The following is a 27724-nucleotide window of genomic DNA, read 5'->3' as shown; positions in this document are numbered from 1 at the left end:
TACAGGTACAAGAAAAATAAAAAATAGATTTTTAAGCAATTTATTGCACATGAAAATCAAATTCATGGAACAAAACATTTTTAAATATACAAAAAAATACGTTCACACGAAAAGAGAGACACAGTCTCACATTGTAGGGTGCTTTCATATAAAAATAATCCCAAAATTAAGAAGAGAATTAATTATAAAATAAGCAAATTGAAAATTGTATTGATAATCAGATTTTACTTTAGATGTCTGAAGCATATCTGTTCCGGTTTTTAAAATCTCTGTATGCCATATTTGCATCATTTTTACAATGGGGGATTCGGCCAAATGGTTCATGATCCTTAAAACAGCAGTTAAACACTTCATCCACAGCCCTCTCTGCTGCCTCTCGGCTGATTTCTCTTACTGCCATTATAGAACGCAGAGCTCGATCTCTGACACAAGCCTGTTTAAAAAAAAAAATAGAAAAAAGGGTTTAAGACTAGTCCTGGTAATATCTAATGCGATTGTCTTATGCTAGCTGTACATATAACAATATGGTGATTTGAATAAAATAATCAGATCCTTTAGGAAATCTTTTGCACTAAATAGTCTGTTTTATCAGTAAGCAATCCTTTTTACTGAAAAGTAACATTGTTCCTAGTGGAAAATCCAGCCCTAATTGATCTTTTTCTTTGTAGCATCAAAAAAAGTTTAAGAGCCGGTTCACACTGGGGCGACTTGTCAGGCGACCTGGTCGCCTGAAAAGTCGCTGCGGGTCGCCTGCCATAGATTAGCACAGGACCCGTTCTAATAGGAGCGTCACAAGTCGCTCCGACTTAGAAAAAGGGTCCTGAGCTACTTTGGGGCGACCTGGAGCGACCTGCATTGACTTCAATGATATGGAGTCCGTGCATGCCGCACCGAGGTCGCGGTGCGAGCTGCGCACCGCGACTTCACAGGTCGCCCCGGCAAGTCGGGTTGCGCCTATGTGAACCGGCTCTTAAGGGATTGTAAACCTTCTTTTAAAAAGAAAAAAAAAAAACAAGTAATATATACCTGATCTGTGCAAAACCATTGATCCTTCTCTTCTGGGATGCCCCGCTGGCGCTCCTGACTCCACCTCTTCAGTGAGCGCCCCCCATAGGAAGCTGCTTCTTATAGGGGTACTGGTGTGGCTTGCCCTGAGCCATGCTACCTGGGTACATAGACACAGACAGTGTGGCTCGGTCCTACCCCCCCCACCACAGGATTTGATTAACAGCAGCAGGAGCCAATGGCTAAGGGGGTGAATCCTGTGGCACAGGTTTTTACTTTAATGCAGTGAATGCATTAAGGTAAAAACCTTAAAGTGATTGTAAAGTCTCGTACTTTTTTTTTACTATAAACATGTTGTACTTACCTCCTCTGTGCAGTTAGTTTTGCACAGGGCAGCCCAAATCCTCCTCTTCCTGGGTCCCTCTACACTGCTCTTGGCCCCTTCCTCCTGTCGAGTGCCTCCCACAGCAAGCAGCTTGCTATGGGGGACCCGAGCTGAGCTGCAGCTCCATGTATCCATTCAAACACGGAGCTACTGTCCCCCCCCCCCCCCCGGGTTGGCTAACTGACTTTGATGGACAGCAGCGGAAGCCAATGGCGCCGCGTCTGTGTCTCAGCCAATCAGGAGGGAGAGTCCCAGCCAGCCAAAGATATTATGGACATCGCTGGATAGAGAGGGGGCTCAGGTAAGTATGAGGGGGTGCTGGGGTGGCTGCTACACACAGAAGGCTTTTTACCGTAATGAATAGAATGCATTAAGATTAAAAAAAAAAAACCTTCTTCTGCCTTTATAACTAATTTAAGCAAAAAATGTTTTAAAACCATGGGGAATCACAGGGAAGAAGTTCACTCTGGATTAGTGACACCCTGGGGTTGATGTACTTAAGGATTTGGAAATCTTCACTCAAATTGAAGCTACGTTCACTCTAAATACCTAAATCATGTCCAGATGAAATAAATAAATAGGATTTTTCTTTTCATGTGATTGAGTAATTCAAATAAATATTGCTTTCAACAATTTAGTGGAGATTTTCAGCTTAAGTAAATCAGCTTCTTGTGTTACTTGGGCATACATCCTAGTTGCCTACTATTCCAAGGAAAGGGACTGGAATACTAGCTTCTTTCTCATGTTGCAGGCTTGTGTTTTTGTAAATGATGGTGCTCGTCTTCAATGCCCTGTCATTCAAAACACAAGTCAGCAGCTACTACTGCAGTCCCTCTCCCTGGAAATGCAGGCAGGTGGTTCTGGGCTCAGTAGTCTTACCTCAATGTGCAAGGCAGAGGGGTAGAGCAGAATCTAAACAGAACTGCAGATGCTATCTCCCTCTCCTTTCCGTATGTATGGCAGAAAGATGTAGATTGGAGGACAGAGCTGCAGATGATATCCCACTCACGTGTGTGTGTGTGTTGATTATGGGAGCCTAATCACTGCTATGAGCTATAAGTTCCATGCTGTGATTAATGGGTGGTGGCTATGGTGGCCTGCTGTAATTCCCCCATGGGAATGCCCATAAATTGGGCTTTTGCATGAGGTGGAGTTTACAGCCAGCACACACTACAATAAAGAGATGGTTATATTGCACAATGGGGCTAAGAGTCATAAACCTGGTGGATTCAGCAAATATTTTTAAAGTTTTGGTGACACTTCAGCTAAAAAATATCAATATAAAAATGAATAGCCATTTACAAGATACAACAACACTACCAGCAGCCGAGACTCTCATGCAACTTTGCAGGATAGAGAAAGGCTCAGGTAAGTATTAGAAGGTTTTTTTATGCTAATGCATTCTTCTGTGTGCAGCAGCCACCTGACTTTAGAACCACTTTCAGTCTTTATTCAACATAAAAGAAAAGAAAAAGGAGGCGCAAACACCTAGTGTATTACCCGTGGTCACCATATAAAATATTTTAATAAAAAGCCAAATGCATACTTACAGACAAGAAGAATGATAAACTTCGCATAACAAGAATCCACCACACATGGAATGGAACATGTCCTTGTGGATAGGACCACTAACGCGTTTCGGGAGTCAAGCTCCCTTCATCAGAGCTAGTCATATCAACAGCAGGCACAAATAAATACTAACATCATTTGAACCGGTTCCTCCTACGGGTGGTGGGCGGGACCGTCCAGTTCACAGACCAACCCTCTGTCCTCATCCACCTCAATGTTAAAAACAAAAGTGTCTTAAAAAAGCCACCGGCCTATGGTCAATGGCAAGACCAAAACCAAAAATGGAGAAAAGCACAATGCTATATCTGCATAAATAACAAAGTGGGATCATTTCATCATGGGAGTCAGGTTAATGAGCAGTGTGTAAAGTGTACTTAACCAGCCATGTTCTCGCCTATGGCACTCTATGTCCGTTCTGTGTTCCAAAACCTTGGGGGGGCCATGATCCCCCCACCACGGATTTCAGGTCGTGGTGCATCCCGTATAGATTTAGGCTCCAATGTGGCTGGCATTGTTGTTACTTCCGGGTCCTGGAAAGCACGCCACTCGCTCTGCGCTATTTTAACATTGAGGTGGATGAGGACAGAGGGTTGTGAACTGGATGGTCCCACCCACCACCCATAGGAGGCGGGAGGAACCGGTTCAATTGATGTTAGTATTTATTTATGCCTACTGTTAATATGACTAGCTCTGATGAAGGGATCTTGACTCTCGAAATGCGTTAGCGGTCCTATCCACAAGGACATGTTCCATTCCATGTGTGGTGGATTCTTGTTATGCAAATTTTATCATTCTTCTTGTCTGCGAGTATGCATTTGGCTTTTTATTAAAATATTTTATATGGTGACCACGGGTAATGCACTAGGTATTTGCGCCTCCTTTTTCTTTTATGTACCCATGTTGGAGTTCCCTGCCTGAGGAGAGCATCACGCCGGTCATCCCCTTCGGAGTGAGCACTTGGCTGAATTGTTTGTTTCTTTATTCAACATACCTGTTATATAGTTAACATAATCCATAACGGAAATTGCTCTTATTGGTAGGCTTGGAGTTGTAATTTTCACCAGCATTCTCCAAAGAACGGTCCAGAAAAAGGTTACAAGTGTGAAAATTTTGCAATGCATTCAAGAATATCTGGCATAGATTCCAGTAGGTAATTCCAGATACACACAGAGTAGATGGTTACCGGGGCTCTAATTTAATCATGGTATTCTAGTGAACCAGACTGACAATCCCTAATAAAAGTAGAAGTGATAACTAGTTCTAATACAAATATTACCTATTACTTTTCAAAGTGTTCATATTGAATTCTGACCATTTGTTTTCTTTGGGTTTTGGAACCCGCGTCCAAACTGCCTGGAGCTTTTAACATCTTACCTAATATTGCATTGTCACTTTACCTTGGTTACATTCCAAACCATTTTATTAGGCCATTATGGGTAGCATGGGGGGTAAAAAATATACCCAAACGTATTCTTCACATACCTGATGATGCCGTTTAAATCCAAAGTTAAATCGGCTAACCTCATTGCTTATGGAACAGTCTCCACTAAGGTTGGCAGCTCTGATCTAGATCAACAGAGAAGACAAACATTTGCCTATTTGGGTTACTTGAAATCCTTTTAGAATATGTAGCATAAAGGCAACTGAGACGGATTTATAATAACTGAAAGTGTAAAGGCAACTGAGACGGATTTATAATAACTGAAGCAAAGTAAACAGAAATAAAACTGAAGCACGAGCCAGTAGCAGGCAGGTTTCAAATGAAGCAAAACATCTGATTTCAATGAGCATCTGCAATCATTTTCTCTGCTTTAGCTTTTTAACATTAATCCCTTTTGTCTTGGGTCTAGACAACAAAAATACTGGATTTGATTCACTTTACATGGCATAGTAAACCTGTACTGTGAAACATATGTATGCTGCCTTTGCGGACCTCGCCGCAAAATGCTGGAACCTGGATGGCATGCTTATGCAATGGCTTCAATGTTCTCTCAGTCACTGACGTAGTAAGCAAATCAATGGATTTGACTTCACTTGCTGCATACTTGCTCTTTGTCAGTGACACAGAAAGTACTGAAGCCAGAGACCGTCATGCTGAAAGTGGTTCAGGTTGCCCAAATGTGATATTAAAACTATAGGTGGAGCCCACTGGGTGCTTTTTAGCTCTCTCAAGGATTTCTCCTTGTGATGACCTCTCCTTACCCTATTCCCTGGCTCTGTTCCTTCTCCATTCAGAGCCTTTTTGCATTATCTAGAAAATAAACTAACATTGCAAAAAAAAAAAAAAAGAAGGAGGATGAGCCGGTGGGATCTAGTTGGTTTTATATTCCAGTATCTACTAAACACTGATAGATCAGATTTGCCTGGAATGGCCTTTAAATGAAACCTATTAGAATAGAAATATGGTAAATGCCTTGGCGGATTTGCTTTTAAAATTTGCATGCTTCAGGACTGTCATCAAGACTGTAGGTTCAATACCTAGGGACTCACTGATCCAGAACACATGGTCAGCTTTTTAGGCATCACTGGCTGCATTCTCATTCTAGGTCAGTGACTACCTAGGGTAGAGGAAGCCGACAGATGGAAAGTATACACATTTTAAAACACTCATAAAAACTCAGGAGTGGCAGCTACCATATTTCTATGGTCACAGACTCCCTTTTAGAAAAGTCTTCATATTCACGAATGCCTTTGTGAGCCAATATATTGGTACAAGGTATGTTCTCCCATTGTGTGCTTCTGTTGTAGTTTGTCAGTACTGCTTTGTGATACATGCAATAACAATATACACTACATTTACTCATTCACTTTGCTTCCTTTTTAATTGGATTTGGAAACAATTTCTTTTGATTTCCTAAATACATTTGTTATTTTCTTTTAGATGATTCAAATTGTGATAATACAGGAGTCACATTATTGATCTTTTCAATAAATATTGAATACACAAAAAAGGGGAAGGAGATGGGGCGCCGTCTCCCGGAAGTGGGCGGCACAGTGGTGTAGTGGTTCGCACTTTCACCTAGCAGCAAGAGGGTCGCTTGTTCAAATCCCAACCACGACACTACCTGCCTGGAGTTTGCATGTTCTCCCTGTGCCTGCGTGGGTTTCCTCCGGGTACTCCGGTTTCCTTCCACACTCAAAAGACATGCTGGTAGGTTAATTGGATCCTGTATAAAAAAATTGGCCCTACTGTGTATGTATGTGAGTTAGGGACCTTAGATTGTAAGCTCCTTGAGGGCAGGGACTGATGTGAATGTGTAATGTATATGTAAAGCGCAGCGTAAATTGACAGCGCTATACAAGTACCTGAAATAAATAAATAAGGGTACCTGTCAAAAACAGGTACCCACCCCCCCCCCCCTCCCCCCTGAAAGGTGCCAAATGTGGCACTGGAGGGGGAGGAAGCAAATGAGCTGAAGTTCCACTTTTGGGTGGAACTCCGTTTTAAGCTACTAGTACATGTGGTATCTCTGCTCATGAGGGTGCCTAACAATATCACAGAACTCCCTTGGCATCCCAGAGAGTTTTAGTCTGGGATTAACATTATCCACTGGCACCTACATGTAATGGCGATGTCAGTTTTGGTTGGATTTACCCTATACATGTTCTTATAAAGACCACTGTGACCCTCTGAAAATACATAGACCAATGTTGGCTCCATACAGTGAAATTAAACCACCAAAATATCCTGGTTATCAGAAGATGAAGGATGCATACCTCGGAGCAGGCTAAATGCCGTACGTTGTTAAACCAGTCAACATGGGCACGACAGTGATCAAAAGCGTGAATTAACTCATGCGTAACCACTCTGTTCATATGGGCTTGGCTGTGTATATTATTCTGACACAACACGATCTGTATGGGTAGAGAATAAAAGGTAATTACATGCATGCTTTAATTCAAAGTTTTTAGGTGTGGAATGATTTCCAGTAAAAGTGTTTAAAGAAAGGTTTAAAAAGTGGAACACATCGATTTAGAAGTTTCAAAAAACAATGACAAAAAAACAACTGTTACACTGGTTGTGCACTCAAACAAACTGTCAAAAAACTATCAGTCGGCTGGTGTGAAATGATCACATGCGCTGCATCATGGCAGTTGAAGGTCAAACAGATTCCAGGATGGCAGTTTCTATGGCTAAAAAGGATAGGAGGGTTTAGTTCCGCTTTTTTACAATGCAAGCATGTGATAAAGCTGTGTTCAGCAACTAATCCTCACTTCGGTTTAGAATCATTGCACATTGGTCTACTACAGTCAGGGAATTAAATAGGAACTTTACCTATACATTCCACAGTAATAATAGTTATGCTATCACACTTAGTGTGTGCTGTAATTTGCCTCCAGCACTGCCACGGTTTCTTCTTGCTGGAGGCTGCCATTTTGCTGAGAGCCCAAAGCTCCTGAACAGCAGTATATCATAAAACAGAACTAAACCCATCAATTTAACAGTTTATAAAAAACAGTTAAATTCCTTGAAAGCCAGGATTGCTAACTGTCAACCTTGATTGTTTCCCCCAACCAAACGGTCAAACCATCAAATGGTTGGTGTCATAAGTGATCACATGTGCAGCACCATGGCAGTTACAGATTAAACAGAAGCATCTTCCTTGGCTGTAAGGCTCCAGTCACATATTGGCATCCCGGGATTGCACCGCATTTGGGGTGCCATTGGAATTGACGGGAATCGCACGGGCGTCCCATGATTTGCCTTGATTCGGGATCACTGGCAGAATCGTGTCGATTCTGCCCTTGATCCGGGACGCCAATATGTGAATGGAGCCTAAAGGACGGGAGGGTTTAATTCTGCTTTTAGGCTGTGAGCAGATTGACATCTACAAACTTGTTAGGGTCTAAAAATAGAAAGCAACTGAGCATGTGCAGAGCAGGGTGAGACATTGTATTACAATATTTTTAACAGTATAGACACCTATTTTTAATGTTTTACATAGCTATACCTATAAAAAAAAAGGGAACAGCCTGAAGTTATTTAGCATTTTCTTTTAAATTTTCTGGCTAAAGTTCCACTTTATGACCGCCCAATTGTAGCTTTACTGCTACAGGGCGGATGCTGTGCGCAGGATCATACATACATACATACATAGATATAGTCCCGCACCCCCAGGGCGCAGGCATGTTTATGCGCAGCTGGCTCACTCCTGCTGTGATTGTGCACAGTGGGAGCCGATCAGCCGGTATTGTGGACTCAATGGCAGTCCAGTCCAGAATGGCAGTATGCCTACGTAAACATAGCATAGATTGCAGTTCTGTCAATAGGAAAGGCATTGATCTGGTGTTCCTGCAAAGCAGCAAGATTGATTCATGCCTTCCTCTGGTAAAAGCACCTCCAACACAGTAATAAAACACCAGATAGGCACTCTTTGATCGCCCCTGATTTTAACTCCTTCCCAGCCAGTGTCATTAGTACAGCGACAGTGCATAATTGTAGCACTGATCACTGTATTAGTGTCACTGGTTCCCACAAAAGTGACACCCATCGATCTAACTGTTTCCCAAAACAGTTACATTCAAGGAATGCCATGAATTAGAATAGTTACTAGTGTGCCTTTGTTAGGGCTCATCCAAACGGCCAAGCCAGCAAATGGCTGGTGTCATAACTAATCACATGTGCAGCACCATGGCAAGTGTAGATTAAACAGAGGCCAAGATGACAGCTTCCCTGGCTGTAAAGGACAGGCGAGTGTAATTCTTTAAGGCTGGCTTCACATCTGTACCTTGCTGAATCAGCAGCCCCGTACCATTTACTCAGAATGGCACCCCAATGCACCTTAATGCATAGTCATTTTCAATGCACCGCAACACGCGAGAACAAAATGGTAAACGTCCATTTTGTGTGCATTGTAGTGCACTGGCAGCCAATCCAATATAAAATCGGCAAACTTAAAGCCTATGTCAAAGGAAAAAAATAAGTAAATACACACATATGCCTTGTTCATCCACCTCTCCTACTAAATATTCCCCCACCAGTGACCAGATAACTAATCAGGAGAGCTGTTCTGACAGAGGAAAGCCCATGGGGAAGTCAGTAATGGGGAAAAGGTCAGCGTCAGAAAAATGACAGCCAACACTAGCGACTCTTCCATTTGCCTTTTTTTGGGCACAGCTTACACAGTTCAGGTCCTCTTTAAATGGTTTTTTGATAAATGGATTATGATGTACATAACTTTTTAGATCTGCCCAGGGTTCATCTTTAGCACAATAAGTTTGTAAGAATGTGTCCTCAAAGCAGTGCTTGCAGAAGGAAGTTAAGCCTCGTACACACGCAACGATTATCAGCCGACCGATCGGCCTTTTTTTGTCCAGTGTTGTTGTGTTGGTTGGAATGTGCCTAGACTGCACACAAATTTTCTCGGCCAACAAAAACCAACTGCAGAAATTATGTCATGTGCTGGATTACTTTCCGTGTGTTTTTTCTTCTCTGAGCATGCCCAGTCTTGCTCATCAGATTTTTGTCTGCTGAAATCTGTACTGACTGACAGAAAATCGGCCGTTCTGTTGACGGCCAACAAAAATTTGATAGCATGCAGTCAGAGTCGGTTGTCGGAAGCATCATACTAACAAGCCGAAAATCGGCCGATCAGACGTTAGCCGAAAATTCACAGCCAACAATCGTTGCGTGTGTACGAGGCATTAGAAGAAAATCAGCAGAAAACATCAAACCCCTGTGAAGTTCAGTATGTTTTCTCCATACAAATGTCACAATGGCTGCACAACACATTTTATTGGATATTAATATGAATGTTTGCCAAGTGCCTGTACCAGGTGAGCTGTAGCTATTTTCTCACATTCCCTGGGTACATCATTGCCTTATTGTTAGTTACAAAGAAGTTACTTTCACTTACTTCAGAAGTATCTGCATCAAAACCTCCACTTACTGATCCTTGGCAGTCTTCACAAGCAAAATGTCTCTCCTTCGAAACTGCACTGAAAAGTGGAACACAGATGGGTATGAGAAATGTTCTGTTATATGAAATTTCCTAGGCACTATTCAAGTAGCTATTAGCAGAGCTGTAGGTTTTAGCAAATTTGGAAGTGCTAGGTCTGTTATTCTCATACATGATGTGGCATCTTCATTCAGATTCAGTACATTCTCTATGGTACAGTTGTGAATTTTACAGATATTTAGACTAAATGTAGCAACCCATTATAACAATGGAATATGAATGAACCAGACTGTTTTCTCATGCATTAATAAAACACTATTAGCATTATTTAATCATACTGCAAATGGCAATAAAGCTTACTTAGCCCACTTAGCTTTAGTTTTAAGCAATATAAAAATTGCCATTTTAATGAATGAGGATTTCTGATCGATTATGGCTTATCATGGTTTTTGGCAATGTTACTAAATCAAGTCTTATTGATCCATTCAGTTTTACACCCATTTGTGTATTTAACGTAATAGACTTACCAGCCAGATTGTTTCATGGCATCTAAAAGTAACTTGGTATACGGACCTAATGAACAACAAAAATAATATATAAATGTATGACATAATATGCAGTATTCTAACAATAATGACTGTGTAATAGGAAAATGAAAAGGGGTGCTTCCCTAAAACTTCATCTCCAAGCTTGATGGAGGTTCTGGATCAATCAAATGATTACTGTAGTGTGGCAGCTCTCTACTGCCTAGTGGAGCCCCAACAGGTTCAAGGATACCTAGCTTGTATAGATGAAAAGGATAAGGGTGCCAAGCCACAGGATTTAGGCTCAGTTCATACTAGTGCAACTTGTCATGCAACTTTGAAAACAAAGTTGAATGACAAGTTGCAGCCCAGTGATTTCAATAGCACCTGTTCCAATCTATGCAACTTAAAGTCACGAGGACTTTGAAAAGGTCCCTGCACTACTTTGAAACAACTTCCTTGCGACTTGAGTGGCAGAGAGTGTAAAATTAGTCCAGATTAAGTTGTCCAGGTGCCAAACAGCTTAATTGAGCAAACTTCTCACCACAGCTCACAAAAAAAGTGAATCTAATGGCGCTTTTCCACTGCATGGAACCGAATGGTTCGGCTCGGTTCTGCGCTTTTCCACTGCATGGTACGGTGTTGGAACGGTTCGGTACGGTACGCTACGGCGGCGCTTTTCCACTGCATGGTACGGCGGCGCTTTTCCACTACATGGAACTGAACGGTACGGCTCGCTTAAACAGTACCACCTCGGTTGTGGTTCCAAGAGGGCCGTACCGGTACCATATCCCACAATCCTTTGCATGCAGCCTTGACTGTTTGTCACTACTAGCCACTGATTAGTCAGAGAATCGTTGTTATCCCACCCACTTACTATTGCTGGAAAAGCAAACTGTACCGAACCGTTCCAACTCCGTACCATGCGGTACCATGCAGTGGAAAACCAAGCCGAGCTAAGCAGGGCCGAGTGGAGCCGAGCCGGTACTTGCAGTGGAAAAGTGCCATTACCCACCCGTCTGTATTTTGCCTAAAAAAGCCCTAATTAAGGGGGATTCATGCATAACCCTTGAATTGTGTTGTCTGTCAACTCTAACCATTTGCCACTCTGTCCAAAACTGAAGAAAAGATTTGTTTTTTAATTCCCTTTAAGGCCTTATTCGAATGGGATTTTAGTGCCAGCTGTTGCAAGAATCCAGAGCATTCCTGTGGGTTGATTCACAGGTGAATGCAGATAGTTCCAGCTGCTCAGCCTGTGAAAAGCAAGGATAAGCCGAAAGCAGCTGCAGCTGTTCACCACATGGAGCGATTACCTGCAGTTGGGGACAGATGATCACTCATGAAAACAAATGGTTTGCACACAAAGGCGATCATCTGTCCCCAACCACAAGGTACACCTGTGGACATCTGCAGCCTCTGTCATCCTGCTTTTACTTTGTACAGAATGAGCGGCTGTAACTATTCACATCCACCTATGAATCCAGTGCAGAAATCTGCTGGATCCTTGCTGCTAAAATCCCATGTGAATGAGGCCTGGAGCAACTGTTTGTTCTGGATTTCAGATGTTAAGCAAACACCATAATAGCAGAGCTGGCTGTCACTTCAAACAAGCGGCTAGCAGTCATTCAGCAGCTTTAGCACTACTGTTGATAGCCCAATGAAGCCTATTAATAGTATCTTGTGTTTAACGTCACAGCCAGGACTTTAATTATGCTTGCCTTAGAGGTTTCGTAGAAATGCCTTGTAAAAGCTTGCTGTACCCCTTAATTCTATACAAAAAGAAGCCTGAAAAAGACCCAAGGTGACTTTCCCTACAGAAAAAAAAAAATGTGCGTGCTGCAAACCTGGTTTCTTCTGCTGGCCCCTAAGTCATTACAAATTTGTGATGAAAAGGATGTCAGTGACAACCAAAGATTCCCCCACTTTGGAGAGATTTCCTCATTTCCTGTTGTGGCTATGGAACAGGAAGTGAAGGTAAATTTCCCTTATGGGACACAGATGACAAAAAAAAGGAAACTGGCAGGGCTTATAACCCCCCCCCCCCCTTACTCTACAAGACAAAAAAAAAAAAAGAAAAGGAAACTGGCAGGGCTTATAACCTCCCCCCCCCCCTTACTCTATAAGACAAAAAAAAAAAAAGAAAAGGAAACTGGCAGGGCTTATAACCCCCCCCCCCCTTACTCTACAAGACAAAAAAAAAAAAAGAAAAGGAAACTGGCAGGGCTTATAACCCCCCCCCCCCCCCTTACTCAATCCCAGGTATTCCCAAACTAGGGCCCTGCAGCTGTTGCAGAACTACACAGCCCATGAGGCATTGTAAAACTGGCATTCACATACATGACTAGGCATGATGGGAATTGTAGTTCCTGAACTGGAGGGCCGTAGTTTGGGAATCCCTGCTCTATCCAATGGACTCATTCACACAGGTGCAATACAAAGTAAACAGTCATGTTTATGCAGCCTGGATTGCCAGGTATTTCCAAACATCCATCTGTATAAATGAATGGCAGGCTGCAGCTGTATGTATGTTACTACATATCTGAGCATAGTTGCATGCATACAGGAACAGATGAGCCTGCCAGCACACAGTTTGTGTCCAGGGCTGATCATTCATATCTATAGACATGTTTGTGTTTTGGATGTGTGGAGACATGCATACAGTTGCAGCCGGTCATTGATTTTTACAGACTGATATTTGCAAATACCGATCACCCCAGGTTGTATAAACATACACCTATTCAAGCTTCTGCGCCCATGTGAATGAGCCCCCCACTTCCTGTCCCATAACTAAAACAGGAAGTGAGAGGAAATCCCTCCAAAGTGAGGTTATCCCTAGTTGTTACTAAAAACTGTGTCCTCATTGGAAGCTTTCTGCTTCATTTCTGATAACTCCAAATGTGAAAATTTTCTTTCACCTTCAGAGAGAACAGTCACCTGGACAGATAGCGAGCGTGAAACTCCTTAAAGTGGAGTTCCAGCATATTTAAAAAAATAAATAAAAGTCAGAAGCTACAAATACTGTAGCAGCTGACTTTTAATAGAAGGACACTTCCCTGTCCTGGTATCCCTAGCCGATCCGTTCATCGGTTCAGTTTGGTTTTCCCTTACTAAGGGAAGCCTTGTGGCTTCACAGCCAGTTTCCTACTGTGCATGTGTGAGTCGGGCTGCACTTTCTGAATGGTTCCGCTGCCTTCTGGGACCTGTATGTGTCTCCCAGAAGGCAGCAGGGGGAAGGAGGAAGGGCCATAAATAAAGTAGATAGCCGCAGCGACCTTACACGGAAGTGGGTACCTGTTTTTGACAGGTATCCCCCCCCCTCCTCCATGAAAGGTGCCAAATGTGGCAGCGGAGGGAGGTAGGGAAGCAGATAAGCGCAGCTTCCACTTTTGGGTGGAACTTCGCTTTAACTGGGATACAGACCGCAATAAAAACATGACAAGTGTCCTAATCCCTCTGCACTCCATCCAACAATTTGGCTTCAGATCTACTTTAAAAACATAATTTTCCCTGACTTCCTGTCTGGTGATCAGGACAGGAAGGGAGGAGAAATCTCTATCAGCAAGCAGTAAACACCTGATGATAATTCTATCCCTCCCCTGCTCTATTCAAAGCTAAGAGAATGTATGCGAGGACATAGACTTGAAGAATATGATGCTAGAAGTGTGTCCATACTTGTCTCCATAGTAACATTCAGCATCTTGTGACACCTGGACATGGCTGGATGGTGTGCCTCCTTCTTGTCCTCCCAGCTCTGCCTCTCTGGGTACACAGGGTACCCGTGTCCTGCATCTGCCGCCCTGTCTTCCTCCATGGGGCCCCTCTGTCACCTTTACAGCTGTCTCATACCCCCATCAGGCCAGGGGGCCGCCATGATGCTACGTCACTAGAAGCTGCCCTGGCGAGTGATTTTACGTCACCAGGTCCATTGCTGCCATCTTTCATATGGGAAGAAAGGGAACCCTAAAAAACAAATGAAATGATTGTTTATGTGTCGGGTGTATTGTCTAATAGAAAATTATTCAGTACAAAAAAGGACACACGAGATGTCAGTGCTGGGGTTTTGCTGACTCCTCCAGCTTCCGGGTATCGGGCGAAGCATCTCCATGGTGACGGTGGTGGCGCAAGGCACGCTGGGAGGTCGTGTATGGGAAGTGAGGAGCGGAGGAGTGGGAGCTGCAGGTAGGTGAGATCTCACATGGGGTTCGGGGTGATGTGGACACCCAGTTAGGAGGGAGACGGGGGAAGAGATAAAGTAATGGCCACCAGCAGTGTGCTGCATGGGAGAAGAGGAGTGGAATCATCCTTCCATACAGCCAGCATGCTCTGTACTGCTTCATTGGGGATGATATTCATTCAGTCACAGTGCAGGCATCCCAACCTGCAAATCTCATTTCAGGGAGGGGGCACTCCGCACCCCTCCCCCCACCAATGTAACACAACTAGAGGATGATCAAATGGAATCAGTATACAGAGGTTTACTTCTTCTGAGAGATATTAAAGGAACACTCTAACCACCATGACCACTTCAGTGATTTGCAGTGGTCATGGTGGTAGGAGTCAGAAACACTGCACATGCTGGGATATTTACAGTTATGCTTTACTGCTGGCTGGGTATTGCTGGTGGTTACTGATGGCTGCTAGGTAGTGCTGATTGGTATTGCTGGGGAGTACTGCCGACTGGTACCGCTGTAGGTACTCTTGGCTGGTACTGCTGGTGGTTACTGCTGGCTGGTACTGCCAACTGGTACTGCTGTAGGTACACTTGGCTGGTACTGCTGGTGGGAACTGCTGGTAGGTACTGTTGGCGTGTACTGCCGACTGTTACTGCTGTAGGTACTCTTTACTGGTATTGCTGGCGGGTACTGCTGGCTGGTACTGTAGGCGGGTACTACTGACTGTTACTGCTGTGGGTACTCTTGGCTGGTACCGCTGGTGGGAACTGCTGGTAGGTACTGTTGGCGTGTAATGCCGACTGTTACTGCTGTAGGTACTCTTTACTGGTATTGCTGGCGGGTACTACTGACTGTTACTGCTGTGGGTACTCTTGGCTGCTACTGCTGGCAGGAAATGCTGGCTCCTCTAAAACACATGATCAACGGAATGTGAGGAGCGGCGCTGGAGGAAGCATACAGAGCCGATGCTTCCTGTATCTCTCCTCTCACAGGTGGAATGCATTTGATATCACTCCACCTGTGACAGGACAGAGCCAGAACTATACAGGAAGAATTGGCTCTATTCTGACAGCCGGGATATCGCGCACAAACTCAGCAGTGCATAAAAATGGAAAGCAACTGGGCATGTGCAGAGCAGGATGAGACAGCGTATTACTGGATTTTAAACGGTATAGGCACTTATTTATACCTGCAGAAGGGACCAGCCTGAAGGGATCTAGCAGGACCTAAAGTGTAAGTCCACCCTATAACTAAAATCCCTGCATCTGTAGACATCCATGATCTACCACGGCAATAACCTATCTAGCGCTGTAAAGAAGAAATCAGTATACATACCTTTTTTGAAGCCGATCCGATCTCCAGCGGTGGAAGCTTCGCAGAGGATACGGCTGGCAATGGCTGTGAAATGAATGGGGAGTGACGTCACCCATAGAGTTGCTATGGGGCTTCCATTGTTAGATCCACAGTGAAGCCACGTCTGACATCTCAACGTGGGATCGAGTCAGATCGGCTTTAAAAAAGGTATGTATATTGGTTTCTTCTTTACAGGGCTAGATAGGTTAGTGTTAGATTGTGGAGATATATAGATGCAGGGATTTTAGTTTTAGGGTAGAAATTATTTTCTGACTAAAGTTCCACTTTAAAGTGATTGTAAACAATAACCTTGTAAAACAACCTATTCCATCTAAAATAGAAATTAAAGGCATTTCTTTTTTTATAAATGATCACATTAACTCTGGTCTCTGCTGTATAAGAGGGGGGTGAGGAAAAGCAACAGCAAACTGAGCTTCCAATGGCTGTTCAGCGGGGGCGTGTCAGGAGAAGTCTATTTATTGGAGGAGAGCAGGCTGAGTTCCCAGCATAGTTAGAGAACTGACCACGGCATGCTCTCCTGCCTAGTGTGGTCAGTTTTTAATAGAAAAGCAGAGGGACTAGCAGGAAGACCAGGGATTTCACATAAAGGAAGCAATACAAAAAGAACAGGATACTTTCTCATACAAGTACATGGTATATCAGACACATATCGGGTATATGAAGTGTTGGGGTAACTCTAAAGCGTTCGCTTTTAGCAGCGTTTCTCTGCCTCTATTCAAAATCAATGGTTTCCTATGAGAGCCTTTCTTGATCCAACTTTCAGCCCATTGGTTTGAATAGAAGTCACACCTAATTCGGATTGTGATACTCCGAGTGCGACTTGTGGCCTGAGAATCTTGAAAGGGAACCCCGTGCCAAAATGAAAAAAAAAATGACGGCGTGGGGTCCCCCCAAAGTTCCATACCAAGCCCTTTGAGTTGGATCATCATGATCTGACTTGGATGCTACTTCCATTCAAATCAATGGGCCCCCATAGGGAACCATTGATTTTGACGAGAAAAAAAAACGCCTGACACGGCATAACACTGTATGTGAGGTTAAGCCATGTTTAGCAGCATCAGATGTTTTTACAGCTGTAACGCCGGTCCTCAGAACGCGCTGGCCCGGGGGTTTTTTTTGCAGCTTGAAAATGCCTATGCCAATTACAGCTCCAAAAGCCTGTGTGTGCACGAGGCTATAAGATAACATGGAGGGGCGTTTTAAAGCTGCAAAAAAAAAAAAAAACATCTGACGCTCCTAAAAGCAGCTGTAAAAAGCCCAGTGTGCATGAGGCCTAAAGGAAAAATGGGTTTAGTTGTACTTTAAATCAATGAGTTTAGTTCTGCCAGGAATGGAGTTGGTAGTGAGATAAAGTAGCTCCAGAGGGCATGCATGGGAGTTACTTCATTACTGTCTGCTCAGTGGGTCAAGCAATAAGACCGCACACCAGGAAGAAGAGGAAAAGGACATGGTACCGGGGACAAAGTAAATGCAGGAGCTTGGACCTCATATTCTGAAGGAAAGCACACCCAGAATTTAGGGCTTATTTACACTTGCTGTCGGAGGTGGTAAAAATAGGTGGTTCTAACATCCCCCTTATGCTGCAAGAAATTTTGTGCTATTATTTATTTTGCAACAGATGGACTATGCTTTTAAAGGGGTAAATAAAAAAAAATACCTGCAAGGCAAAGGCATAATGTGATTGTATACATCGTATACTAGCACATTGTGAAAGACTTACCCTGAAATAAAGCCCTCTAGCGGCGTGCTGTCACGCTGCAGAAGCTTCCATCTTAACCTGGTCTGGGTTCGCGGGTTGCGGCTGCTTGACTGCCGAGTGGTGATGACTTCGCTCCTGTGCGCATGACTCTGTGTGGAGCTCTGATGGAACGGCGCAGTTATGCCATTCCTTCAGAGCGTATGCGCTGGTGACATTGCCAACTGCCGCTCACTAGAATATCTCCTTAACGGTGCAAGTTTAACCACTTGCCGACCGCCGTCAGTATATTTACTGTGGAAGTCAGCTGCTCCTGGGCAAACCGACGTAGTACTATGTCGCTCGCCCAGGAGCCTGTAGGGGGCAAATGCGCGCCGCCTGAGGTGCGCTCCCGCCCCCGCTCGTTCACGGGCATCCCCGCTCGTGTGACCGGTGGCTCCAATGTCTGCCGGCCACTCGCGATCCCGCTCGGGAGAGGGAGAAAGGCAGACGGCTGATGTAAACACAGCCGTCTGTCATTCTCCCTTAGATCATGACAGAGGCTATGCGATCCTGCTCTGTAGGATCATATGTCTCTGTTATGATCTAACAAGCCACGCCCCTTGACAGTTATACTCACGCCCCTAGGGATACATTTAACCAACTGATCACCAATAAAAGTTAACCCCTTCCCTGCCAGTGTAATTTTTACAGTAACAGTGCATATTTATAGCACTGATTACTGTAGTAATGTCGCTGGTACCCCCAAAAATGTCAGTCAAGGGTCTGATATGTCGCAGTCCCGCAAAAAAAATCGCAGATCGCTGCCATTACTAGTTAAAAAAACAAAAAAAACAATAAAATTGACAAAAATCTTTCCCGTAGTCAGTAAACGCAATAACTTTTGCGCAAACCAATCAAAATACGCTTATTGCGTATTATTATTATTATTATTACTACATATTATTTACCAAAAATATGTAGCAGAAAACAAATTGGCCTAAAATGTAAAATATTTAGATTTTTACATTTTTTTTTTTTTGAGGAATTTCATATAAAAAAATGTAAAAAATATTGTTATTTTTTCAAAACTGTCGCTATTTTTTTGTTTATAGCGCAAAAAATAAAAATCGCAGAGGTGATCAAATGCCACCAAAAGAAAGCACTGTTTGTGGGAAAAAAGGACGTCAATTTTGTTTGGGTACAGCGTCGCACGACCGCGCAATTGTCCGTTAAATTTACACAGTGCCGAATCGCAAAATAGGCCCTGGTCTTTGAGCAGCCAAATCCTCCGGGGCTTAAGTGGTTAAGAGATTTTCATTTTACCTACCTACCATAATCTTTATTATAAACATACCTGTAGGTAAAAGTAAAAAAGTTATGTTTACTACAACTTTAAGGCTAGGTTCACACATGTCTGGCTGCGGCTTGCAGCCCGGAGCAGTTTTGTTCACCGATTTTTTTTTTTTTTTTTTTTTACTTGAATTTACTTTTTTTACTTGAATTCGCACCTGGACCAGACCTAAAATCGCACAGGACTCTTTTCAAAAATGGACCGTGACTGCCCTGGACATGTGTGAACCGGCTCTATGGAAAGCCAGTCCGGTTCCATTGTCCTCTATTTGAAGCAATAGAAGCAATAGAAGCTGCCGTATACTGTATATGCACTATATACCCACCAGCACTGCAACTGGAAGTAAACTGTATGCAGCTCCAGTACTGATCACCAATATGGTTGTGCCATTTTTCTGAACACATAAACAGCTATAAGGAGTTGCTAAGAAGCGTAAATATGAAATGAATTTGACAAATTCAAAACTTCTAACCACATGATACATTTCATTGCTTTCCTTTGCAAAGGATTCTCTTTGTTGAGTGTCACCATCCACCATGTCTTCTCCGAATAAAGCTCTTGAGCTGCAGTTACAAATGCGACAAAATGCAGAAGAGCTTCAGGATTTCATGAGAGAATTGGAGAGCTGGGAAAAGGATATTAAAGAAAAAGATGCCTCTCTGAAAATAGAGACTGGTGAAAGTGAAGCGGTGAGTACTGAAACAATATGCATTTGTATCATAGGCACATCCATTTAGAACAGCCTTTCTCAATGAGGGTTCCATGGAACCCAAGGGTCCTTCCAGAGGTTGCTAGGTGTTCCTTAACCCCTTTTCTACCTGGGGGTACAGTGCCTTAAAGCAGTGGTCCTCAACCCTGGCCTACAGGGCCCACTAACAGGCCAGATTTGCAAGATAACTGAAATACATTCCAGTTGATATCATTTGCTGCTCAGTGATTGCAGTACTCTAGTCTGCATCTCCCCAAGGTAATACCTAAAATCTGGCCTGTTAGTGGGCCCTGAGGACCGGAGTTGAGGACCACTGCCTTAAAGTATTCACACCCCTTGAAATTTTCCACATTTTGTCATGTTACAACCAAAAATGTAAATGTATTTTATTGGGATTTTATGTGATAGACCAACACAAAGTGGCACAGAATTGTGAAGTGGAAGGAAAATTATAAATGGTTTTCAACACTTTTTACAAATAAATATGTGAAAAGTGTGGTGTGCATTTATGATTTATAGTCAATACTTTGTAGAACCACCTTTTTACTGCAATTACAGCTTCAAATCATTTTGGGCATGTCTCTGGAAGGTAAACCTCTTCCCCAGTCTCAAGTCTTTTGCAGACTCTTAACAGGTTTTCTTCTAAGATTGCCCTGTATTTGGCTTCATCCATCTTCCAATCAACTCTGACCAGCTTCCCTGTCCCTACTGAAGAAAAGCATTCCCACAACATGATGCTGCCACCACCATGTTTCACGGTGGGGATGGTGTGTTCAGGGTGATGTGCAGTGTTCGTTTTATGCCACACATAGCATTTTGCTTTTAGGTTAATTAAGTTAAATTTTGGTCTCATCTTACCAGAGCACCTTCTTCCACATGTTTGCTGTGTCCCCCACATGGCTTCTTGTAAACTCCAAACGGGACTTCTTATGGCTTTCTTTCAACAATGGCTTTCTTGCCACTCTTCCATAAAGGCCAGATTTGAGGAGTTCATGACTAATAGTTGTCCTGTGGACAGAGTCTCCCAGAGTTACCATGGGCCTCTTGGCTGCTTCTCTCATTAATGTTCTGCTTCCTCGGCCTGTCAGTTTAGATGGATGGCCAAGTCTTGGTAGGTTTGCAGTTGTGCCATTCTCTTTTTTTCCATTTTCGGATGATGGATTAAACAGTGCTCCTTGAGATGTTTAAAGCTGGCAGTCATGGCTCTCTGGTCAGAGCGCAAAATAACTCAACACACAGCCATTAACTGCTTTCCCACCAGCCACTGTAGTTTTACTGCGGCAGGACGGCTCTGTCCTGTGAAACGACGTTCGCGGGGGCTTGTGCCCATTGGTCACAGGGGGAGCCAATCAGTGGGTCCGGCGGGCGCCTGCCATTGCTCCCCGTGGAGACGGAAGGGCAGTCTGCCATTGTAAACATGGCAGAAAGCTGTTCTGTCAGTAATAAACACAGGGCTCCTGTGTTACGCTTATTTAGGAACACAGGTCTCTGTGTTCATGCAGCAAGCCCATCGACCCCCCCTCCAGTTAGAAAGCACCCCCTAGGGACACATTTAACCCTTTGATCGCCCCTGGTGTTAACCCCTTCCCTGCCAGTGTCAGTAGTACAGACACAGTGCATATTGTTAGCACTGATTACTGTAGTAATGTCACTGGTCCCCCCCCCAAAAGTGTAAAAAAATGTCAGTCAGGGGCCCGATCTGTCCGCTGCAATGTCACAGTCCCGCTAAAAATCGCTGAGTGCCGCCATTACTAGTAAAAAAATAAATAAATAAAAATGACATCTTTCCCCTAGTTTGTAGAAGCGATAACTTTTGCGCAAACCAATCAATATACGCTTATTGAGATTTATTTTACCAAAAATTTGTAGCAGAATGCAAATTGGCCTAAAATGATGAAAAAATGCGATTTTTAAATTTTTATTTTGGGAATGTTTTATAGCAGAAAGATAAAAATATATATTTTTTTTTTCCTGAATTGTCACTCTTTTTATGTTTATAGCGCAAAAAAATAAGAAATCGCAGAGGTGATCAGATACCATCAAAAGAAAGCTGTATTTGTGGGAAAAAAAGGACATCAATTTTATTTGGGTACAACATCGCACGACCGCGCAATTGGCAATTAAAATAATGCAGTGCCGTATCGCAAAAAATGGCCTGGTCATTAAAGAGGTAGTATACTCTGCTTTTTAATTTTTACCTACTGGTAAGCCTATGATAAAGCTTACCTGTAGGTAAAATTAATATTTCCTAAACCTACACGGGCCCCGGAGCCACGAAACATGGAAGAGATGTCGAGGGAACATGTCAGCTCCCTCAGTGGTGTCCGGGGGACCGTCTCGGGGCTTCGTTCTTAGGTAAGTATTTCATAATGAGCTATTATGGGATGCATACTAGCTCATTATGCCTTTGTCCTGCAGGGTTTTTTTTTTTTTTTTTGAGGATATAACCGCTTTAAGGGGGTAAATCCTTACGGTCCAGAAATGGTTAATGTCTATACCGCTGGCAATAAAAGTGAGTACACCCCTAAGTGACAATGTCCAAATAGGGCCCAAAGTGTCAATATTTTCCAGCACTGCCTAGACCCATTTGGGCATAGAGTTCACCAGAGCTTCACAGGTTGCCACTGGAGTCCTCTTCCACTCCTCCATGACGACATCAAGGAGCTGGTGGATGTTAGAGACCTTGCACTTCTCCACCTTACGTTTGAGGATGCCCCCACAGATGCTCAATAAGATTTAGGTCTGGAGACATGCTTGGCCAGTCCATCACCTTTACCCTCAGCTTCTTTAGCAAGGCAGTGGTCATCTTGGAAGTGTGTTTGGGATCGTTATCATGTTGGAATACTGCCCTGCGGCTCAGTCTCCGAGGGGAGGGGATCATCCTCTGCTGCAGTATGTCACAGTACATGTTGGCATTCATGGATCCCCAATGAACTGTAGCTTCCCAGTGCGAGCAGCACTCATGCAGCCCCAGACTATGACACTTCAACCACCATGCTTGACTGTAGGCAAGACACACTTGTCTTTGTACTGCTTACCACCCCATACGCTTGACACCATCTGAACCAAATAAGTTTATCTTGGTCTCATCAGACCACAGGACATAGTTCCAGTAATCCATGTCCTTAGTCTGCTTGTCTTCAGCAAACTGCGGGCATTCTTGTGCATCATCTTTAGAAGAGGCTTCCTTCTGGGAAGACCAATTTGATGCGTGTGGTGTATGGTCTGAGTACTGACAGACTGACCCCCCCCCCCTCCCCTTCAACCTCTGCAGCAATTCTGGCAGCACTCATACGTCTATTTCCCAGAGACAACTTCTGCATATGACACTGAGTACGTGCACTCAACTCCTTTGGTCGACCATGGCGATGCTTGTTCTTAGTGGAACCTGTCCTGTTAAACCGCTGTATGGTCTTGGCCACTGTGCTGCAGCTCAGTTTCAGGGTCTTGGCAATCTTCTTATAGCCTAGACCAGGGATCCTCAAACTACGGCCCTCCAGCTGTTTCGGAACTACACATCCCATGAGACATTGTAAAATTCTGACATTCACAGACAGGACAAGGCATGATGGGAATTGTAGTTCCTGAACAACTGGAGGGCCGTAGTTTGAAGCCCCCTGGCCTAGACCATCTTTATGTAGAGCAACAATTATTTTATTTTTTTCAGATTCTCAGATAGTTCTTTGCCATGAGGAGCCATGCTGAACTTCCATTGACCAGTATGAGAGAGTGAGAGCAATCACACCTGCTCCCCATTCACACCTGAGACCTTGTAACAATACCATGACACCGTTGAGGGAAAATGGCTAATTGGGCTCAATTTGGACATTTTTACTTAGGGGTGTACTCACTTTTGTTGCCAGCAGTTTAGACAATATTGGCTGTGTGTTGAGTTATTTTGAGGGGACAGCAAATTTACACTGTCATATAAGCTGTATACTCACTACTTTACATTGTAGCAAAGTGTCATTTCTTCAGTGTTGTCACATGAAAAGGTATAATAAAATATTTACACAAATGTGAGGGGTGTACTCACTTTTGTGAGATACTGTATGTGACACATCGTGTTCCTAATATAAAATGGGCAAGTAAAAGCTCTGGTTCTCCCAGACAAATGTTTTATAGTTTTGGATAGGGTGGGAGTCATAGGAACAGGAAGGCACAGCAAATAAAACATTTTCAGATGTTCTAGCACTTCTTCACATTAATAAAAATGTGTATTTGTCTTTGTCCCACTAGCAAGAATCTTCTCACTAGGAGCAGCCAATCTTTCCCCAATGTATCTAAAATTAAATACAAAGGGTTGTCTGCATGAGTTCTGCAGTTATAGGGAAGATACGGTATATGTTACGCGTTAATTGTTTCTACCATTACTAATTGACTCCATGGCCAATAAGGGCCAGAATCATGTAGGCAACAGGGGAAGCTGAGATTTCTAAGCACCATCTCTAAGGAAAGGTATAACTTGCATATTATTCTTGACTCCCCAAAGCTGTAGAACAGTGCTGTCTGAAGTTTGTCTTTAACCAATTCACTCCAGAGCCTATCTCCTCCCCTATAGTGCCAGAAGTTTATTTTCTTTGTTCTAAAAGTGACATATATCATTTGTGAATGGAAGGTAAGCAACAAAACCTAGTGTGTAAATGTAGACACTCTTTTGTGTTGCATTTTTTCTCATGCTTTTCATGTCCTCGTGCTACTTTTAGAGCCGGTTCACACTGCCGCGACCATACGTCACCCCATGTCGGAGCGACTTTTTACCGCGACTTTACCGCGACTTCAGCGCGACTTGTGAATTATTTTGCGCTACTTATATGACAGACGACTTTGTGTTTGGCCAATCAGAATATGATGTGTTGTGACCTAATTCCCCTTTTCTGTTTTTTTTTTTTTTTTACTCATTTCCTCATTGCCCACCAGTGCCACGTATCAGTGTCCACCAGTGCCACTGCCCACCAGTGCCACGTATCAGTGTCCACCAGTGCCACTGCCCACCAGTGTCACGTATCAGTGTCCACCAGTGCCACGTATCAGTGTCCACCAGTGCCACGTATCAGTGCCACGTATCAGTGTCCACCAGTGCCACGTATCAGTGCCACGTATCAGTGCCATGAATCAGTGTCCACCAGTGCCACTTATCTGTGTCCACCAGTGCCACTCACACAGACCAAGCAGAGATAATGGAATATATATACCATTACATTTATTTATATATATATATATATATATATATATATACCATATAGGCATGGCTGCAATGTGGGGAATGTCTGGCTAATCTCTTTCTTCTTCCTGGAAAGTCTGATAACAAGTCGCTTCAATTAAGATAAGGAGGCGACTCCCATTGAAGTATATGGGACAGGTCGGATCACAGCGACTTCAGTAGTGCCAATTAAGATGGCACTGATTGATTAACATTGCTTTTTTTATGTCAAGCGAACTGGGGCGACACAAGTCGCCTCACAAGTCGTGCTAGTGTGAATGGTCTCTTACAGATACACTCATTTGTTACAATATACTATGTGCAGTGGTTTGTAAATTTTTTTTTTTTTTTTTTATTTTATTTTGGAAAAAATTTATAAAAATGTTTTGTGAGATATATTCTGTAGTAAAAGATGCCATGTTTTTTTTTGCAGACATTACCACCTGTCAGAAACAAGGACTACAGAAAAAAGAAAAAGAGCAAAAGCAAAGATTCAAATGAAGAGAAACAAGAAAACAGCAAAAAGCCGAAACGAAAGCTACTTGATTATGAGTACTGGGACAAGATGGATGTGGTAAGTGTTAGATTAATGTAATGGCTTGTGCACAAATGTATTCCTTTTTTCTCCAATTCTTGTACTTGATATATTCTGACGTTAGTTAAAAAATAGATAACTGGCAAGATGTTTGTGTTGTGTACAGCATGTCCTGTGCTAAAGGTAAAGTGACACTAAACAATATCCTTTTTTTTCTAAAATCAATCTATACACATCCCCCACCTAATGGCCCTGTAACCTTTTTTTTTTCTGCCTCCTTGTAATGTCCTCCATGAGCTACGTACCTATATAAAGTGGGTGGAAAAAAGCTCTCTTCTTTCCACCTCACTGTTTGTTTGGAACGAGCTGTGCATGTTAGTTGTGGTCATGTGCACTGCTCTATGCCCACTACAAATCCCGTAGGCCCTTGTCCCAAGCAAGAGGGTGGCTACGTACCTACATATGGTGGGTCATGGAGAACTAATGTAGCCATTATCTAACACAGCAAAAAGAAAGACATTTGAAGGAGGCTGACAACAATAGAAGGTGCTTTTTTAATGATTTCCAGATCACCTCCTGTAGGTTTACTGCTACAGCGTGGCTACGTGATCCAGCGCAGTGAAAGCCTGTGAACTTTCTTTTGCATCCAGTAGCTGAACAAAGTGGTGGGGAGGTGAATGGAAGGTAAGGATATGCTGTTTAGGATGGAGACACTAAAGTGAACTGGTTGCTTTAGGCAAAGCACAGGTTAAGTTTAAGTATGATAAGTAATTGTTCCTGTTATCATATAGGAAGGATTTTAAATACTATTGACATTAACGTCCTGCCCTTTTTATTTCCAATTTATTTATAATGGGAAGCACTTGTCTCTCTGCAAAGGATAAATCCTTGAGACACATTACAGCGCCTTTGTTTTTTTGGGGGGGTTTTTATTTGGCTACTTCTCTGTATTTTGGTATAGACAATTAACTTTTGCATTCATATGCAACGCTGAAATAAGAAAGTAAACGGTAACTTGTAAATAGCTGCAAGCGTGTAGAATACAGCCCAATTCTACAATAATACAATGTCAGTGAAACCACACCTGGCTCATAAATCTATGTTTTTTTGCATTGCATTTTGCATCAGTTCATTTAATGGCACTGTAAGCTTTGTACTTCATAAATAATTTAGAGTTAAGGGAGTTGTAAAGGCAGGAAGGTTTGCGATCTTAATGCATTCTATGCATTAATATAAAAAGTCTTCTGTGTGTAACAGCCTCCCCAGCACCCTCTAATACTTACCTGAACCTCCTTTCTGTCCAGCGATGTCCACAAGTCCCTCGGCCGTTTGGGACTCTCCCTCCTGAGCTGAGACACTGCACATCAACCTGAACACGCCATCCCCACCATGAAACATGGTGGTGGCAGCATCATGTTGTGGGAATGCTTTTCTTCAGCAGGGACAGGGAAGCTGGTCAGAGTTCATGGAAAGATGGATGGAGCCAAATTCAGGGCAATCTTAGAAGAAAACCTGTTAGAGACTTAAAACTGGGGCGGATGTTCACCTTCCAGCAGGACAATGACCCTAAACATACAGCCAGATCTACAATGGAATGCATTAGTTCAAAGCATATTCATGTGTTAGAAGGGCCCAGTCAAAGTCCAGACCTAAATCGAATTGAGAATCTGTGGCAAGACTTGGAAATTGCTGTTCACATATGCTCTCCATCCAATCTGACAGAGCTTGAGCTATTTTGCAAGGAAGAATGGGCAAAAATGTCACTCTCTAGATTTGCAAAGCTGGTAGAGACATAGACAAAAAAAGACTTGCAGCTGTAATTGCAGCAAGAGGTGGCTCTGCAAAGTATTGACTCAGGGGGGCTGAATACAAATGCATGCCACACTTTTCAGATACATTATTTATTTGTAAAACATTTTGAAAACCATTTATCATTTTCCTTCCACTTCACAATTATGTGCCACTTTGTGTTGGTCTATCACATAAAATCCCAAAAAATACATTTATGTTTTTGGTTGCAACATGACAAAATGTGGAAAATTTCAAGGGGTATGAATACTTTTTCAAGGCACTGTATAACCTTTCTCTCTCAGAAAGTTTTTCCTTCTATCTGCTGTGCCCTAAGCAATTACTATTTGAGGGAGAGGGTTTACACCCAGCCATTTGGACAAGGAAATTAGCAGCAAATTGTAAGTAGTGGTATGCAAACCTTTTCCTCTATGTTGTCCACTCATGTTTGATGTGAATTGTAGTTTTTATAGTGCATCGGAAAGTATTCACAGCACTCCACGTTTTTCACATTTTGTTATGTTACAACCTT

General features: G+C 43.0%; 2 protein-coding genes across 4 annotated transcripts in view; one reads left to right on the top strand and one right to left on the bottom strand.

Annotated features, from left to right (window-relative positions):
* Positions 1–35: 35 nt before the first annotated feature.
* LOC309555020 (mitochondrial inner membrane protease ATP23 homolog) lies at positions 36–14278 on the bottom strand. 3 transcript variants are annotated; one of them, XM_082256830.1, is made up of 6 exons: positions 14055–14278; positions 10386–10431; positions 9817–9898; positions 6677–6814; positions 4442–4525; positions 39–433 (listed from the first exon to the last, which is right to left on the bottom strand). In XM_082256830.1, the coding sequence occupies exons 1-6, from the start codon at positions 14191–14193 to the stop codon at positions 230–232; spliced, it is 693 nt and encodes a 230-aa protein (XP_082112956.1). In that variant the 5' UTR covers positions 14194–14278; the 3' UTR covers positions 39–229. The 3 variants fall into 3 exon arrangements, with proteins under 3 accessions (XP_082112957.1, XP_082112958.1, XP_082112956.1); XM_082256831.1 differs by lacking the exon at positions 6677–6814 and having other exon boundaries at positions 36–433; XM_082256832.1 differs by lacking the exon at positions 10386–10431 and having other exon boundaries at positions 36–433; positions 14055–14229.
* Positions 14279–14464: 186 nt separating this feature from the next.
* RPAP3 (RNA polymerase II associated protein 3) overlaps positions 14465–27724 on the top strand; it is a 120023-nt gene continuing 106763 nt past the window's right edge. Inside the window, exons 1-3 of the mRNA XM_082254380.1 lie at positions 14465–14561; positions 19464–19646; positions 25303–25443. Of these exons, the coding sequence (XP_082110506.1) occupies positions 19494–19646; positions 25303–25443 (294 nt within the window). The 5' untranslated portion in view covers positions 14465–14561; positions 19464–19493. The remainder of the gene's footprint in view (positions 14562–19463; positions 19647–25302; positions 25444–27724) is intronic.

This window comes from Pelophylax lessonae (genome assembly GCF_965119305.1).
Source record: "Pelophylax lessonae genome assembly, chromosome: 4".
NCBI classification, from domain to species: Eukaryota; Metazoa; Chordata; class Amphibia; order Anura; family Ranidae; genus Pelophylax; species Pelophylax lessonae.
The sequence above is the reverse complement of the archived record's forward strand: the minus strand, read 5'-3'. Positions and strand labels throughout refer to the sequence as shown.